The sequence below is a fragment of the Echeneis naucrates genome, chromosome 14 (assembly GCF_900963305.1).
Source record: "Echeneis naucrates chromosome 14, fEcheNa1.1, whole genome shotgun sequence".
Lineage (NCBI taxonomy): Eukaryota > Metazoa > Chordata > Actinopteri > Carangiformes > Echeneidae > Echeneis > Echeneis naucrates.
Window position 1 is genome coordinate 191,325 of NC_042524.1, and position 14,241 is coordinate 205,565.

The 14,241-nt window shown below is 47.8% G+C and overlaps 2 protein-coding genes across 3 annotated transcripts; one reads left to right on the forward strand and one right to left on the reverse strand.

Moving 5' to 3' along the window:
* Window positions 1-691: 691 nt before the first annotated feature.
* On the forward strand, window positions 692-5,781 carry apbb3 (amyloid beta (A4) precursor protein-binding, family B, member 3). Of its 2 annotated transcripts, XM_029518915.1 has the most exons (13): window positions 692-945; window positions 1,548-1,711; window positions 1,860-1,918; window positions 2,069-2,117; window positions 2,531-2,680; window positions 2,806-2,933; window positions 3,130-3,135; window positions 3,275-3,389; window positions 3,656-3,737; window positions 3,810-3,893; window positions 4,208-4,323; window positions 4,404-4,583; window positions 4,687-5,781. In XM_029518915.1, the coding sequence occupies exons 1-13, from the start codon at window positions 897-899 to the stop codon at window positions 4,939-4,941; spliced, it is 1,437 nt and encodes a 478-aa protein (XP_029374775.1). In that variant the 5' UTR covers window positions 692-896; the 3' UTR covers window positions 4,942-5,781. The 2 variants fall into 2 exon arrangements, with proteins under 2 accessions (XP_029374775.1, XP_029374774.1); XM_029518914.1 differs by lacking the exon at window positions 3,130-3,135 and having other exon boundaries at window positions 692-1,711.
* A 1,620-nt stretch (window positions 5,782-7,401) lies between these two features.
* Window positions 7,402-12,596, reverse strand: LOC115053979 (alpha-1A adrenergic receptor-like). The gene is made up of 6 exons (XM_029518917.1): window positions 12,579-12,596; window positions 11,592-11,786; window positions 11,189-11,440; window positions 10,527-10,887; window positions 8,113-8,234; window positions 7,402-7,919 (listed from the first exon to the last, which is right to left on the reverse strand). Exons 1-6 carry the CDS (start codon window positions 12,594-12,596, stop codon window positions 7,575-7,577), a joined length of 1,293 nt encoding a protein of 430 aa, XP_029374777.1. The 3' UTR covers window positions 7,402-7,574.
* Between the last annotated feature and the right edge of the window lie 1,645 nt (window positions 12,597-14,241).

Consider the following 14,241-nt stretch of genomic DNA (forward strand, 5'->3'; position numbering starts at 1 on the left):
TAGTAATTTATGAAGTTCTGAATCATTGACTGACCTATAGCAACAACAACTATAATAATTATAACAATTATAGCGTTAAACATAAAGCTTTTACTTTGTTGGACAACCTTCTCACTTCCTGTGATGTTATGGAACAGAAGTGAAAACATTTCCGGGACACGTGGCTGCAGTGTCACCTCTCTTCTGACGTCATGACCTCTGGAGAGTTTCAGGTGAGACTGTTGGTGATTAAAATTCCTTCACATTAATCAATTTTTTTATTTGAATGAACCGTTTTGATTCTGGATATTAATAAATATTTTAATTCGATATTAAATTAAACTAAATGTGAAAAAAGAGTCTGCTTCATCAACCATTACATTCTGTTTCTTTTAAAGCTGTTATCTTCATCATCCACACTAGGAGCCAAAGACAAACAGCTCTCAGGTCTAAGGACCCAGATCCTGGACCCCGGACCTGAGACCTGATCAGTAATCTGTCCATGATTCATCAGTGACATGAAATCAAATCAAAGATCAAACTCTGCTGCTTCACTGGAATAAATGTCATATTTTTACTGTGAAGGGCAAGTGAGGCAGGAAGTGAGAGAGGGAGGGGAGAGATGACATCATCGGGGGGAGGAGGGAGGGAGGGAAGCAGCATCAGCATCAGACAGAGAGGAAAAGGAGAGAGGACGGGAGAGGAGGGACAGATGAGACGAGACAGAACACACCAGGACAAGAGACAAAAAGGAGACTGATGTCCACTGAGAGAGAGAGGGACGAGAGACCCTGAGACAGACAGAGAGAGAGAGAGAGACAACAGCAGGAGGACACTTTAAGCCTGCTATCTGGGCCTGTGTGTGTGTCTGTGTGTGGGATCAGCTGGTTGGAGCACACTTGGTGGAGGGTGGAGCCATGATGGGAAAGGATTATATGTTGGCCATCATTATTGTCAACTATGACGGTAAGACATGCACAGACAAACACAGACACACAAATTGTTGCCATGGTGTAATCCTGGGGCTGGACCAGGGGTCTCGATGGGTCTAGGTCTCAGAGTCCTGGGGACAGAAGACAGTTGGGCCTGTTTGTCCTCTGTTAGTGTCTCTTTTGATAAAGTTCATGTTCAGACAACATGACAACAGGAAATGACACATGGTCATGTGGCCACGATGCTCTGACCGACCAACAGGACTGTAACTTCAAGACCGATGGGGTGAGGGTCTCTGAACAGGAAGTTCAGATTTTAGACACCTTATAAGTTTGTGTCATCATGGGCCACAGGAGGCTGATCAGGTCCAGTCAAATAGTAGGACATCAGGAAGCGATGGTCAGGCATGAAGGACCGCCCCCGGCTCGATTAGCTGATTCAGCAACTCATTAATTATTCAAGACGCTGTATCATCTTTCTGCACGTCCAGTAGTTTGACCTCTGAGGACACAATGACACAACAACAACAACACAACAACAATTCTTCTCTGTGTTGATGTCATTTCACTTTTTCTGTTCGGTTTCTTGTCTGGACTTGTGGACAACAGATGTTGACAGTTCCTTTGTGCCTGTAGACAACATCTGGACTGACCAGAACCTGCTGCTGGACCCAGACCTTCCCTCAGGCTGGAGGACCATCAAAGACTCCACAGGGACTTACTACTGGCACGTGCCCACAGGGGCCACCCAGTGGCAACACCCCCGCCTAACTGGGACGCCCCCGTCTCTGGACACACAGGTCAGGACTCAACAGAACATGTTTATGAAGTGTTGGTGCACATAGAGCCCAGCAAGAACCCGGCTGTTCTGGGTTAGCTTAGTTTATTGTGGCAGCTTAATTTAAACATGTTCTTGTCCCTCTCTTCTTCTGTGGTGTTTTGTCTCAGCAGGCAGAAGCTGGACAGCAGAGCACCTGCAGCAAGACGAATGGACCTGTAGAGGACAGGTACCGTATTTATCCTACAGCTGTGGGGACACTCAGTGACATCACACTTCACCAGGACAAACTCCATCCTCATCAGGCAATCGTATCTGTCCCTGTGCTTCCTGGTCGCTTATGAGGACGTTGTTGTTGACACTGTGTTTTTTTTCTCAGGTCTTCATGGCATGAAGACTATCTCACCAACCATGATCCAGACTCAAAGGTATGGCCACTGCTAAGACAACAACAACAACCACAGTAATAATAGCTTTAATGATTAACCATTAACTTTGTTACCTGTTCTAAACAATAAATCAAATTAAATTACTGAGCTGCACGCTTTTTATGAAGAAAGAGAGCAGCATCCATCTTGTTTATAAAGGTGCAGCGTACCCCCTGTGATATTAATGAACAGGAGATATCACATCATGAAGAGAAGATGTCAAAATCAAATAAATAATGGAACTCTCCTCTCTCTCTCCAGATTTGTGTCTACTTCTCTCGAACACTGTTTTATATTAATCTGTGGTTAATCTGATTTAATCTCTCTCTCCCTCCTTCCCTGTCTGTTTCGTGTGTCCTGATTTCCATGTTTGTCGACTCACTGACCATTCAATCTCCCCGTTGGTCCCACAGTGCTTTGCAGTGCGTTCACTGGGCTGGCTGCAGGTGGAGGAGGAGGACCTGTCTCCTGGTCGCAGCAGTCTGGCTGTCAGTAACGTCATCCAGCAGCTGTCTCACTGCAGCAGCCCAGAGCAGAGAGACAGGCTGGAAGCCTCTGGAGAGGTGAGGTGGCCGTGACAGCTGAAAACCAGCTGATTACTTACAAGCTAACATTTAGCACAATAGAGCTATTCAGACTGTCAGGATCTGGTTTAGACCTGAAGCTGGACCGGTCCGTCTGTCCGCAGGGTCAAGAGATGATGCTGGTTCTGAAGAAAGACACTCTGACCCTTTTGGACCCTTTAGATCACACCCCCCTCCACTGTCAGCCAATTGTCAACATTCGTGTCTGGGGAGTGGGCTACAATAACGGCAGGTAAGCCAATTAGATGAGGGCTTGTACTTTGTTACCATGACAACTGGTCTTCTTTTTACCAAAAGTCTGCTGGTGTCATGGATCAGGAGACACTTCTGCATGCTGAGATGAAATCAAACTCACCTTTCAGTTTGTTTCCTGTTCGCACTAACACTGTCACTCTCTGCTTCTTTGACACGCCCCCCCATCTGAACAGGGACAGGTAAATCACCTAACCTTTACCTCTCCACACTCATCCTGTCCGCCTCCTCCATATGTCAGGGTCATTTAACCTGTTGGTCACATCAGCCCCCTCCCGCTAGTCGACCACAGCCATATGACCATTGTGTGTGTGTGTTCAGGGACTTTGCCTTTGTGGCGGGAGATAAAGACAGCTGTATGCTGAAGTGTCACGTGTTTCGCTGCGATGCTCCGGCCAAGGCCATCGCCACCGCTCTGCATGAGATGTGCTCCAAGGTCAGTGGGATTGTCCAGGAGGTCAGAGGTCATATTCACAGGTCAGGTCACTGAGCAGTTCCCCCACAGACCACTAGAGCCCAGCAGTGAGTCTGTCCCACAGGCTTCCATTTAAATGTTCAACAGCACAAATCAACCTGTTTACAGTCTGGAACAAAACTGGTCTCCAGGTTGATTCACCTGTTCACGTGTTCGCAGGTGAACAAGTGAATCAACCTCAGTTACTGACAACAGCAAAGAGTAAATCTGTAACTCTCTTCCTGTAGATGATGTCAGAGAAAGCGCTGATGAGGCCGTCTCGCTCTCTGACCATGGAGAGCATTTCACCTGAGGACCTGCCCAGACAAGGTAACACACCTGTTCAGCTCCTCCACAACACTGCTCTCTGATTGGTTCTTCAGTGGTAATTTGTTGTTTCAGTGGAATTTCTGGAGGCCATGAGGCAGCAGGTCCAGAAGTTTGATGTCCAGTACATCGGTAACCTGCCAGTGTCCAGAGCAATGGGTAGGACAGAAACACACCTGATACACCTGAACACACACTTAAACACATCTGAACACGCTCCGGAACACACTTAAACACACACCTGAACAAACCTGAACACACATCTGAACACATACCAAAACACACTTGAACACACACCTGAACACACACTGGAACACACCTGAACATTGTGTATTAATCTAATTTGTCATTCTTGATTTCGAAGCACTTCCAATACACTTTGGACTGCAGCCTCCTTAATGATAGAACCGAGAAAAAGTGGATAAACAATCATAGAGTTGACCTTGACCTTGAGCTTGACCTTGTGTCTGCAGGGATGGAGGTGTTGAACCGAGCCATTGAGAGCATCATGAACTCCACCGACAGAGATGACTGGGAGCCGACAGTGATTCACGTCACCGACAATGTCCTGTCTCTGTGGAAGGGAGAGGTACCATCCTTGCCTCTTCTTAGTCTGCAGGTCAAAGGTCACCACCACACTGTTTAATCTTTGTTACCTGCTGCCAACAGGAGGGGGAGGAGCCATTATGGGAGTGTCAGGTGCGATTTCTCACGTTTCTGGGTGTTGGCCACGACAGCCACACCTTTGCCATAATCATTGATGGCGGCACGCAGCGATTCGAGTGTCACGTATTCTGGTGTGAGCCGGATGCAGGAATCATCTCTGAGGCTGTGCAGGCTGCGTGTATGGTGAGCTCCACACCCACAGTAATGTTTTTGTCCTGACTCTGATTGGTCCCTGGTTTCATGACATCATTTCCTGCAGGCTCCTCTGACCGTCCTTTCCTCTCAGGTCCAGTATCAGAAGTGTCTGGTGGCACAAACACCTCCTCCAAGGTCCAAGTCATGGCGTGCAAACTCTTCAAAGGTCAAACGGGCCAACTCCATGGATGGTGCCGCCTTCCCTCCTCTAATGTCCCGTTACCATGACAGCACCACCGCCATGATGACACCAAGAGTCACAAAGGGCAATGGCAGCAGCAGTGTGAGGAAGGGGATGATGGCGTTCTTCGAAACCTTCCGCAACAAACAAACCGCCACTTCCTAGTGATGGGGGCGGAGCCAGAGCCAGATATTAGCAGAAGTGAGAGAGACAAGAACATGTTTGCATGATGGCGAGGACACGACTGAGACCGTCGCCCCGTGGCTCTGGTAGTCTAATTCTGCCGTCTCATCACCAGCGACGCAAAACACACATGAGGTGGTTGTCACGACAACAGATCACCAGTCGCTGCCACACCCTCAAGGATTCTGGGAAACAGCATGTCAGGTGACAAGCTGCAGCCTGAGGAGGATTCTTCTGATACTGGACCTGGACCAGGACCTCATCAGGACCAGGACTTGACCTGGGAACACCACTACAGTCCTGATCCAGATCCAGTCTGGTGCTGATGCATGACTCAGCACAGAACAGGTAGTGTTCGCTGGACCTCAGTCACAGGAAGTGACATCACATCAGGTCAATTAAGACTCAAACGAGTTCACATCAATCTCATGGCAAGGAGCCCTTAAACGACCTCTGACCTCTGACCTCTGATCTCAGAGAGAGAACAATAACCTTGTTCCTGTTGACCAGCGGCAGTGACAGAGTCTGGTCACATGACAGGAGGCGGTGATGTCACAGGTTCCCATGGTTGCAGCTGTCAGCAGAGAGACCAGAAACAGGAAACATGTCAGAATAAAGTCCTAATATTTCAGATTATGATGTTTCTTCGGTAGTTTATAGGGAGCCTGACTGCTCCTGAACGCATCCTGAACGAGGTCAGTGAACACAACACAGACCAAACTTAATTTAAACAAAGAGACAGTTGGCAAAGTCAGGAAGACAGACAGAGACACACAGGGACACACAGAGACACACAAACAGACACAGAGACACACAGACATAAACAGCTGTGAGCCACAATGAGTGTGTGTCAGTGAACATTCATGTCTCTGCTGTTAATTGATAAATGAACGAACCAAAAATAAAGAAACCGATCGTTTGTGTTTTGTTGTTTTTCAACACTAAAGTTGATCGACCAGGAATCAACAGGAAGTAGCTTCATTTCAACAGAAGACACCAGAAACATCTTGATTAAACAGTAAAATAATGTTAAAGGTCTAATAACTGACAGGACATCGGGGGGCCTCTCTTCTGCTTTCATTTTGCATCATCCGTTGTTTTGCTGTTGTTTCAGTTTCAGTTCAAACACTGCGGGTTGGGGTGGTGGAGCTAACACGGAAACCCACGCAGCCCCCCCATCAAGTCTCCGTTCCAGTTTCCATGGTGATCAGCAGGAAGCACAAAGAGGCACATGCTCAAAGTGTCCAGATCCAAGCTGGTCCAGATCAGGTGCTGAAGCAAAAAACTGGATCCTGTAGGTTTCATGGTTTTTATTTTTGAAATAACATGTGACATTCATTCTTCATCCATCTGTTAGCCCAGCTTAGCACAACCACTGGAAGCAGGGGAACTCAACAGTTAGCCTAGCTTAGCACAGACAGTTGAATAGATCCTCCATAAAGATTCGGAAGCATTGTCGTCAAGAAATATAAATATGTACAATTACAAAGGCAGGAAGTCACATGGGGAATACTGAAACTGAACAGCTTTTCAGAATAAAATCAAAGAAGTATTGCGCGTATACCAGTAGCAGCTGAAGTTCCTCTGAAGGTCACCAGAGGTTATTGACAAAATCCTGTATATGAACAACCAGTTCCTACTATCAGATACTTTCACAATAGCAGTGAGCAGCTTCTCGGGAGAGGACCCATTACTGTCATCAAGGGAAGAATTTCAAAATAAGAGTGCTAGGATGATGGCTGACAACCAAAACACAGATGTGTGATAGAGTAATAATTAGAGTAATAAACATAAGTTAAAATACTTTCTACTACAACATTTATCAAATTTGATTCTCTTTTAGAGTATCTGAATTATTTTGACATGTCTAAAATGTTTTAACTTATTTCAGGAATTTATTTGTTATTATTAAATATTTCTAAAACAGTTTTGCAGAAAAAATAATGAAAAAAGAGAAAGATTAAGAAGAATGATTCAAAGCCCATTTCAAGATAATGTAGATTTTTTTGCAGCTTAGTTTTCTAATTATTTTTTATTATTTAATAATCATTTAGGTTTATCTACAGTTTGACCAGGAGCTTTAGGAGCTTTATTGATTTCATAAAATCTTTTACAACTTTTTTGGCGTTTTAGCAAAAAAAAAAGGGAAAAAAATTTATCCGTTCTGCTTGAGTTTTGTAACTCACAAAATTTTTTCTGTTTATTTGTTGTCATTTGTTTTGAAATTGCTTTTGCTCTGACACATTCACATTGCTCTCAAATCTCTCTCTCACTGGTCAGGTGTTAGCGATGGGGGTGGAGCTTTTTAAAAAGAATCTTTGAATTTTATATTTTCCTGTTGTGTTCATTTGTGATTGAAATGAACTGAAATAAATTTTACAGATGTTTTGTGTTTTAGTTGTTCATCCTGGTGTGCAGGAAACATCAGAAATGTGCAGATGTTGCAGCGTTTGGACAACAGCTGATCCAGGTGAGAAAGTCCAACATGTTCCTCAGGTGTGTTACTAAAGCTGAACAGGTGGCGGGAAACGTAGGAACCTCCTGAAAAGTCCAATCAGGAGCCCTGAGTGATGTCAGAGGTGACACCTGTGTTAGAGCGCCGCCTCCTCGCTCTGTCACAGTCTAGAGGAAGGCTCATTTCTCTGACCATTCATTGCAGCCCCTTGTCCTGCCCTCAGTGCTGTCCCATAAGCCTTTGTGAGCGGGGATATCGTGCCCAGCTGCCCTCTCATCACCGCCCCTGGGAGGAGACCTTGGTCAGAAGGAGCCGTGGGGGCCCAGGGCTGGGGTTGGAGCCTGGAGGCAACGCAGCGTGGGCTGGGGCTGATGGAGGACAGTGTCTGCTGGCTGCCGCTCAGGAACGATGAGGCGTTGGAGCCCTGCGGGCAGCGGTAGTTATAATAGGCTTGCCAGCCTTGACGCTTCCTCTTCCATTGACAGCGCAGGATCCGGATGAAGGCCTGATGACCAGAAACACAAACTCATCAGCGGCACTCAATTCATGTGTGTCGCTATGACGATAGCATGAAACATTTGACAGACCCACCGTCATCAGCTCTGCTTCCTGTTTCACTGAATTAGCCCCTCCCCTCTCTGTGTTACCTACTGTCTTCTATGTGTTGGCCCCTCCCCCCAAACTGACTCATCATGCACCTGTTTGAACTCGCGGCTGTAGCAGGGGTAGATGATGGGGTTCAGGCAGCTGTTGAAATATCCCAACCAGAAAATCACCTTAAAACAGGTCTCAGGGGGACGAAGGCTGCTGTTGAACGAACCTGAGGGCACACAAACAAACACATCAACACATGATCAGCTGGATTTTTAACCCGAAACTTGAAATTATGTTTTTTCAATCAGAAATAGAAAATAAAAGTTGTTCTGTCAAAGTTTGAACACACACACAGCTGTAACTCAGACTCTCACCACTAGGGAGCAGTGATTCATTAGTTTTCTGAGACCAGGCTGCAGACAGCATTCATCCTCTTCATCATCATCACCACACACTCTGAAGGTCTGGATTCAGAGCCTGAACCTTAAAAAGAGCTGTCAGGATTTCTGGGACTTTGTGATGTCACAACAAAGCAGTCAGCATTTAACTTCAATTTAATATTTATCGTATCGTATGATGAAGGAGTAACTTCCTGCTGGTGGTAAAGGTCTAAGAGCTTTTTACGGACCAGGAGGGGCCTTTTCTTCCTCGTTTCCTTATCTCATCTCCTCTCCTTGCTTACTTGCCTTGCCTGGGTTTATGGTTGGAGGGTCCTGGAGAATCTCTGAGGATTTGCTGAAGGTTTAGAAGATCTAGATAGAGTTCTTCTTCCTGCGTCAGATGGTGTCTGACATGCATCAGAGGCCATCAACCTCCATGGCAGGTTCTCTGATTGTGTCTGTGTGTCTCTCAGTACAGACCAGAACCAGACCAGCATTTTAGACGCACACCAATAGATCACATGATCAGTCACTTACACTGAGCATGTGCAAGTCAGTGTCAACAGGAAACAGTGAATCAGTTACAGAAACAGTAAAAAACAACTTCAACACCTGGAAAGGGGGCGGAGCCAACTCAAAAAAGGATCCTGACGGTTCATGTCTTTTCATTCAGTCATCAGTCCTTAACGACTTGCGACAAGGATCAGAACTACCTGGGACAGGAACCAAGTGGGATAGGAACCAGCTGGGACAGGAACCAGGTGGGACAGGAACCAGCTGGGACTGGAACCAGGTGGGACAGGAACCAGGTGGGATTGGAACCAGGTGGGATAGGAACCAGGTGCGACTGGAACCAGGTGGGACAGGAACCACCTGGGACAGGAACCAGCTGGGACTGGAACCAGGTGGGACAGGAACCAGGTGGGGTAGGAACCACCTGGGACAGGAACCAGCTGGGACTAGAACCAGGTGGGACAGGAACCAGGTGGGACAGGAACCAGATGGGATAGGAACCAGCTGGGACAGGAACCGGCTGGGACAGGAACCACCTGGGACAGGAACCAGGTGAGACTGGAACCAGCTGGGACAGGAACCAGGTGGGATAGGAACCAGGTGGGACAGGAACCCCCTGGATCAGGAACCAGCTGGGACAGGAACCAGGTGGGACAGGAACCAGGTGGGATTGGAACCAGGTGGGATAGGAACCAGGTGCGACTGGAACCAGGTGGGACAGGAACCAGGCGGGACTGGAACCAGGTGGGACAGGAACCACCTGGGACAGGAACCACCTGGGACAGGAACCACCTGGGACAGGAACCAGCTGGGACTGGAACCAGGTGGGACAGGAACCAGGTGGGGTAGGAACCACCTGGGACAGGAACCAGCTGGGACTAGAACCAGATGGGACAGGAACCAGGTGGGACAGGAACCAGATGGGATAGGAACCAGCTGGGACAGGAACCAGCTGGGACTGGAACCAGGTGGGACAGGAACCAGGCGGGACTGGAACCAGGTGGGACAGGAACCACCTGGGACAGGAACCAGCTGGGACTGGAACCAGGTGGGACGGGAACCAGGTGGGGTAGGAACCACCTGGGACAGGAACCAGCTGGGACTAGAACCAGGTGGGACAGGAACCAGATGGGATAGGAACCAGCTGGGACAGGAACCAGCTGGGACTGGAACCAGGTGGGACAGGAACCAGGTGGGACAGGAACCCCCTGGATCAGGAACCAGCTGGGACAGGAACCAGGTGGGACCAGACCCACCTTTTCAGTATGTTCAGTATTTACAAACACAGACAGTATCTTTTTACAGACCAGTCAGAGTCAAGGTGTAATAAATCAATAGATATTTTCCCACTCTTTATCTGAGACAGAGGTCAGAGGTCATGGGGGGGGTCATGTCCTGGGAATTCAGGAAGCTGATTGGCCGGGGACATAGAGGGCATTTCTCAGCAGCATCTTCATCAGTCATCATGATGATGATGATGAGGATGGTGATGATGGGACACATACATGACTCACACGACTCTACTGGTTCATCCCAACATGTTTGATCACAGTTCTGATCCGACACTGATTTTAAAATCTTAACCCACCACCTGAGGAAACAGACTGAGACAGGTGAGGACGTACCGATGGGCAGGACGAGGAAGAAGGGCAGCCAGCAGAGGATGAACATGCCCACGACCACACCCAGGGTCTTCGCTGCCTTCTTCTCTCTGGAGAACTTCAGCAGTTTGACGGACAGTGTGCTGCGTCCCGGACACAGCTCCTGGATCTGCTGATTCCTGCAGTGGATCCTCAGAGTCAGCTCGTTGGAGTCCTCCTGGGGATCCTTCATGACGCCAGCCTCCAGGTTCTTGGTGGTGCGTTTGGCCACGATGTAGACGCGGCAGTACATGGCGAGGATGACGGCCAGTGGGATGTAGAAGGAGCCCAGCGAGGAGAAGAGGGTGTAGAACGGCTCCTCTGTGATCTGACACTTGGTGTTGTCCTTTGAACGGGAAAACATCATCACCTACTCACCATGGTAACGAGTCTGTCCACCAGGGGGAGGAGCTAAAGCTGCAGCAGGTGGTCGACACTTTAACAAACCTACAAACTGTTAGTTGCTGACCTCGGTGTCTCTGTCACCATGGTTACTCTGCTCTCTGAGACGCATGTGTTTTTAGATTATGTCATTATATATGAAGGTGAAGTGTATTATGGGAAATGTATTTCGCATGGGGAACAAGAGGAGCTTTTTCTGAGCTTCTGGGTCAGACAGGAAGTAAAAACCGTCCGAACCAGTTTACCTGTGACGGCGGCTGCTTCCAGCCCAGCAGGGGGCCGATGGAGATGACGAAGGCGAGGATCCAGACGGCCAGCATGGCGAGGAGCGCCCGCTTCTTGGTGACAATCAGCGGATACTGAAGCGGGTAGCGGACGCCGATGTAACGGTCGATGGAGATGACGCACAGGGACATGATGGACGCCGTGCAGCACAGGACGTCCACCGCTGCCCAGATGTCACAGAAGATCCGACCAAACACCCAGTAATCCAAGACCTGCAGAGAAAGGAAGCACCTGAGACCTCCGAGGTGGTTTTCTGTGTCTTTGTGTTGTCATTTATTGCTCCTCTCCTCCTAAATCACTTTGAAATAAAACCAATGAGACAGTTTGTGTTTCTATCCTCCCCATGATTCTTTAAAAACTGACCTCCAGGGTGGCGGACACCGGCAGCACGGTGGTCCCCAGCAGCAGGTCAGCCATGGCCAGGTTGATGATGAAGCAGTTGGTGGGGGTCCGCAGGTGTCGGTTACAGACCACCGACAGGATCACCAGGATGTTCCCGACGATGGCGAACATGATGAAGGAGCCGAGCACCATCCCCACTGGCACCGCCCGGCTCAGGTCCAGCGGGGCGGCGTCGGTCCGGTTGGAGAAGTTGGAGCCCCGCAGAGAAGGCTCCGTCCAGGCGGGGGGGTCCGCGGAGGAGCCGTTCGTCCTCAGACTCATGGTGGCTTCACAGCTTCACCGAGCCGGGGGGGCTCCTTCTCGGGTCGGACCGCTGAAGGAGTCCCGGGTCACCGATCTTTGTCCTTTTATGGTCCAAATGTCGAATGTGGGAAAGTTTCAGAGAGAGAGAGAGAGAGAGAGAGAGAGAGAGACACTGACTCTGACAGAGATGGATGTCTGAATACAACACTGAGCATCAGCAGTCTTTTCATGTTCCTGAACACATCATATTGAAGTCAATAGGAAAATGTCCCTCCTCCTCTCTTATGTTGAACATTATGGGAAAATGTCCCTCCTCCTCTTCAATAAACGTTATCCTGATTAGTTTATGATCTCAGTCTGAAATACAACATCATATTCATTTTTTAGACGATGCTCCATTTAGAGGGAAAGGGGAGGAGTTAGGGGGAGGGGCTACTGTGTGATTGAGAGACTGGACTACCCAATCAGGATAGAGCACAGAGGGAGAAGGTGTTCTGGCTCAGTCCTCAGATCCTGGTCTGCTTCTCAGTGGGTGGGTGGTAAGACTTGACATGAATATGAAGTAAATAATAATAATGTTTTTAATAAATAATTTTCTGAAGATGTCATCTGTCAACCTCCTGATGTAGATCCAGTTTGACCTGGTTCATATTTCATATAGTGACATTGTCATTACATTTTCCACCTTGAATCAGTGAAACAGATTGAGACCTCAGGGACCATTTCTGTGGACTGATGGGGACAGGGGAGGGGCTAAACACACCTCAAACCCTGACAGTAAGCAAGCCAGAGTTAGCATAGCACAGTGTCAGCCTCTACTTCGTTCATTCATTCCTCTGTTTCCGGGTCACAGGGGGTTCTGGAGCCAATCCCAGCTCACCACAAAGACAGGCAGAGACCAACAACCACTCAGATCTATGGACAATTTAGAGGCCCCAGGCCGGGAACCCAACCAGGACCTTCAGAGATAACCACTGTGCTGCTATGCTGCCCAACTGGCTAACAAACAACAAAAAATATAAGATGCTAACTTCTGCTGTCTGATTCTGGCAGAGCAGATGAACTTCAGACAGTTTTAGTGATGAAGTATGTTAGAAAATCTGAAGCAGCAGATTTCAGAACATGAAAAAGAACTTGATATTTTGTGGAAAGTGCTGCTGAGACAAAATGACTCAGACTTCTAAAAGTAGACCTCCTCCTCCATCAGAGTCACAGTCTGTTCAGTTTGTCTTCATCCTTCTGTTAAGAAACTCAGAGCTTCAGAGCTGCTTTCCCTCCTCCAACTGTGATTTCACACCATCACATGACCCGGTCCGGTCAAGGTCAGTCCAGTCCAGGTGGTGGAGGTGAACCAGTGTGGACAACTTTCAAATCACACACATGTACCCAGGACAGCAATAACCTTCTGTTCATGTGTCGTGAAAGAGCGACAGTCAATCACAGTCCAGATCCTCAGGTGGGCAGAGGAAGATTAGACTAGATCACCAACTGGGCAAACTGGGCCCCAGACCTTCATCACCATCACCATCACCATAATCATCATCATCATCATTATTATAATCATTATCATCATCATCATCACCATCATGAGCACCATCCTCTTCATTATCATCATCATCATCATCATCACCATCACCACCATCATCACCACTACTTCCACTGAACTTTTCTGAAGAGCGGAGCTATTAATATGCAAGCTATACTAAGATTAGCCAGCTACTGATCAAGTCAGTCTCAGTCTTGTTCCCAGTCCAGTTGGGTCTGGTCCAGATTCTGTCCTCCCACAGTGACAAACAGCTGATCCAGACTGAACTCTGGAGGTCAACATCAGAAAACACTGCTCGTCCTGTTTCTCTTTCATCATCCTCTAAATCTTTTTTCCCATCAGCCCCTTCATCTTATCTCTGCGGTCTGTGCTTCAAGGCTTTAGGGCTCTGAGAGGAATTTAAAGTCGACTATGACACGAGAAAGGCCCATAAAGAGTCAGAGTCCAGTCCGCAGCACCAGACGGGATTACTCCGCTGTAGAAAGTAGTTCCTGACAGGTGCTGTTTATTCATTTACATAAAAATGTCTGGTTGTGTTATTCAGACAAGCTGTTACACAAATGATAAAATTATTCTTTTACTGTCTTAATGCAGAGCTCAGATTGGGTTTATGTATAAGACCTTCAGACCATGTGGACCTTTAACCCTTTCATGTGTGAGGATGGTCTTGTCTTGCTGTGTACTCAGGTGTTTGTTGACCAGTCATAGAGCTGCACTGGCAGCAGGTCCATCTTCGTTTTTAGCCTCGTCATGAATGAGCTCGAGGCCAAAACATGAAGCAGCATCAGAGAGAGGAGTGACTGTGTTTAGCAGCTTTATCGC

Coding starts and splice junctions, on each gene's coding strand:
- apbb3 (XM_029518914.1), top strand. CDS start 1,469: ATGTCATTTCACTTTTTCTGTTCGGTTTCTTGTCTGGACTTGTGGACA. Junction 1,919..2,068: donor AATGGACCTGTAGAGGACAG/GTACCGTATTTA, acceptor TTTTTTTCTCAG/GTCTTCATGGCATGAAGACT. Junction 4,584..4,686: donor CTGTGCAGGCTGCGTGTATG/GTGAGCTCCACA, acceptor CTTTCCTCTCAG/GTCCAGTATCAGAAGTGTCT.
- LOC115053979 (XM_029518917.1), bottom strand. Junction 10,888..11,188: donor GGAAGCAGCCGCCGTCACAG/GTAAACTGGTTC, acceptor TCCCGTTCAAAG/GACAACACCAAGTGTCAGAT. Junction 8,235..10,526: donor CTTCCTCGTCCTGCCCATCG/GTACGTCCTCAC, acceptor GTGTGCCCTCAG/GTTCGTTCAACAGCAGCCTT.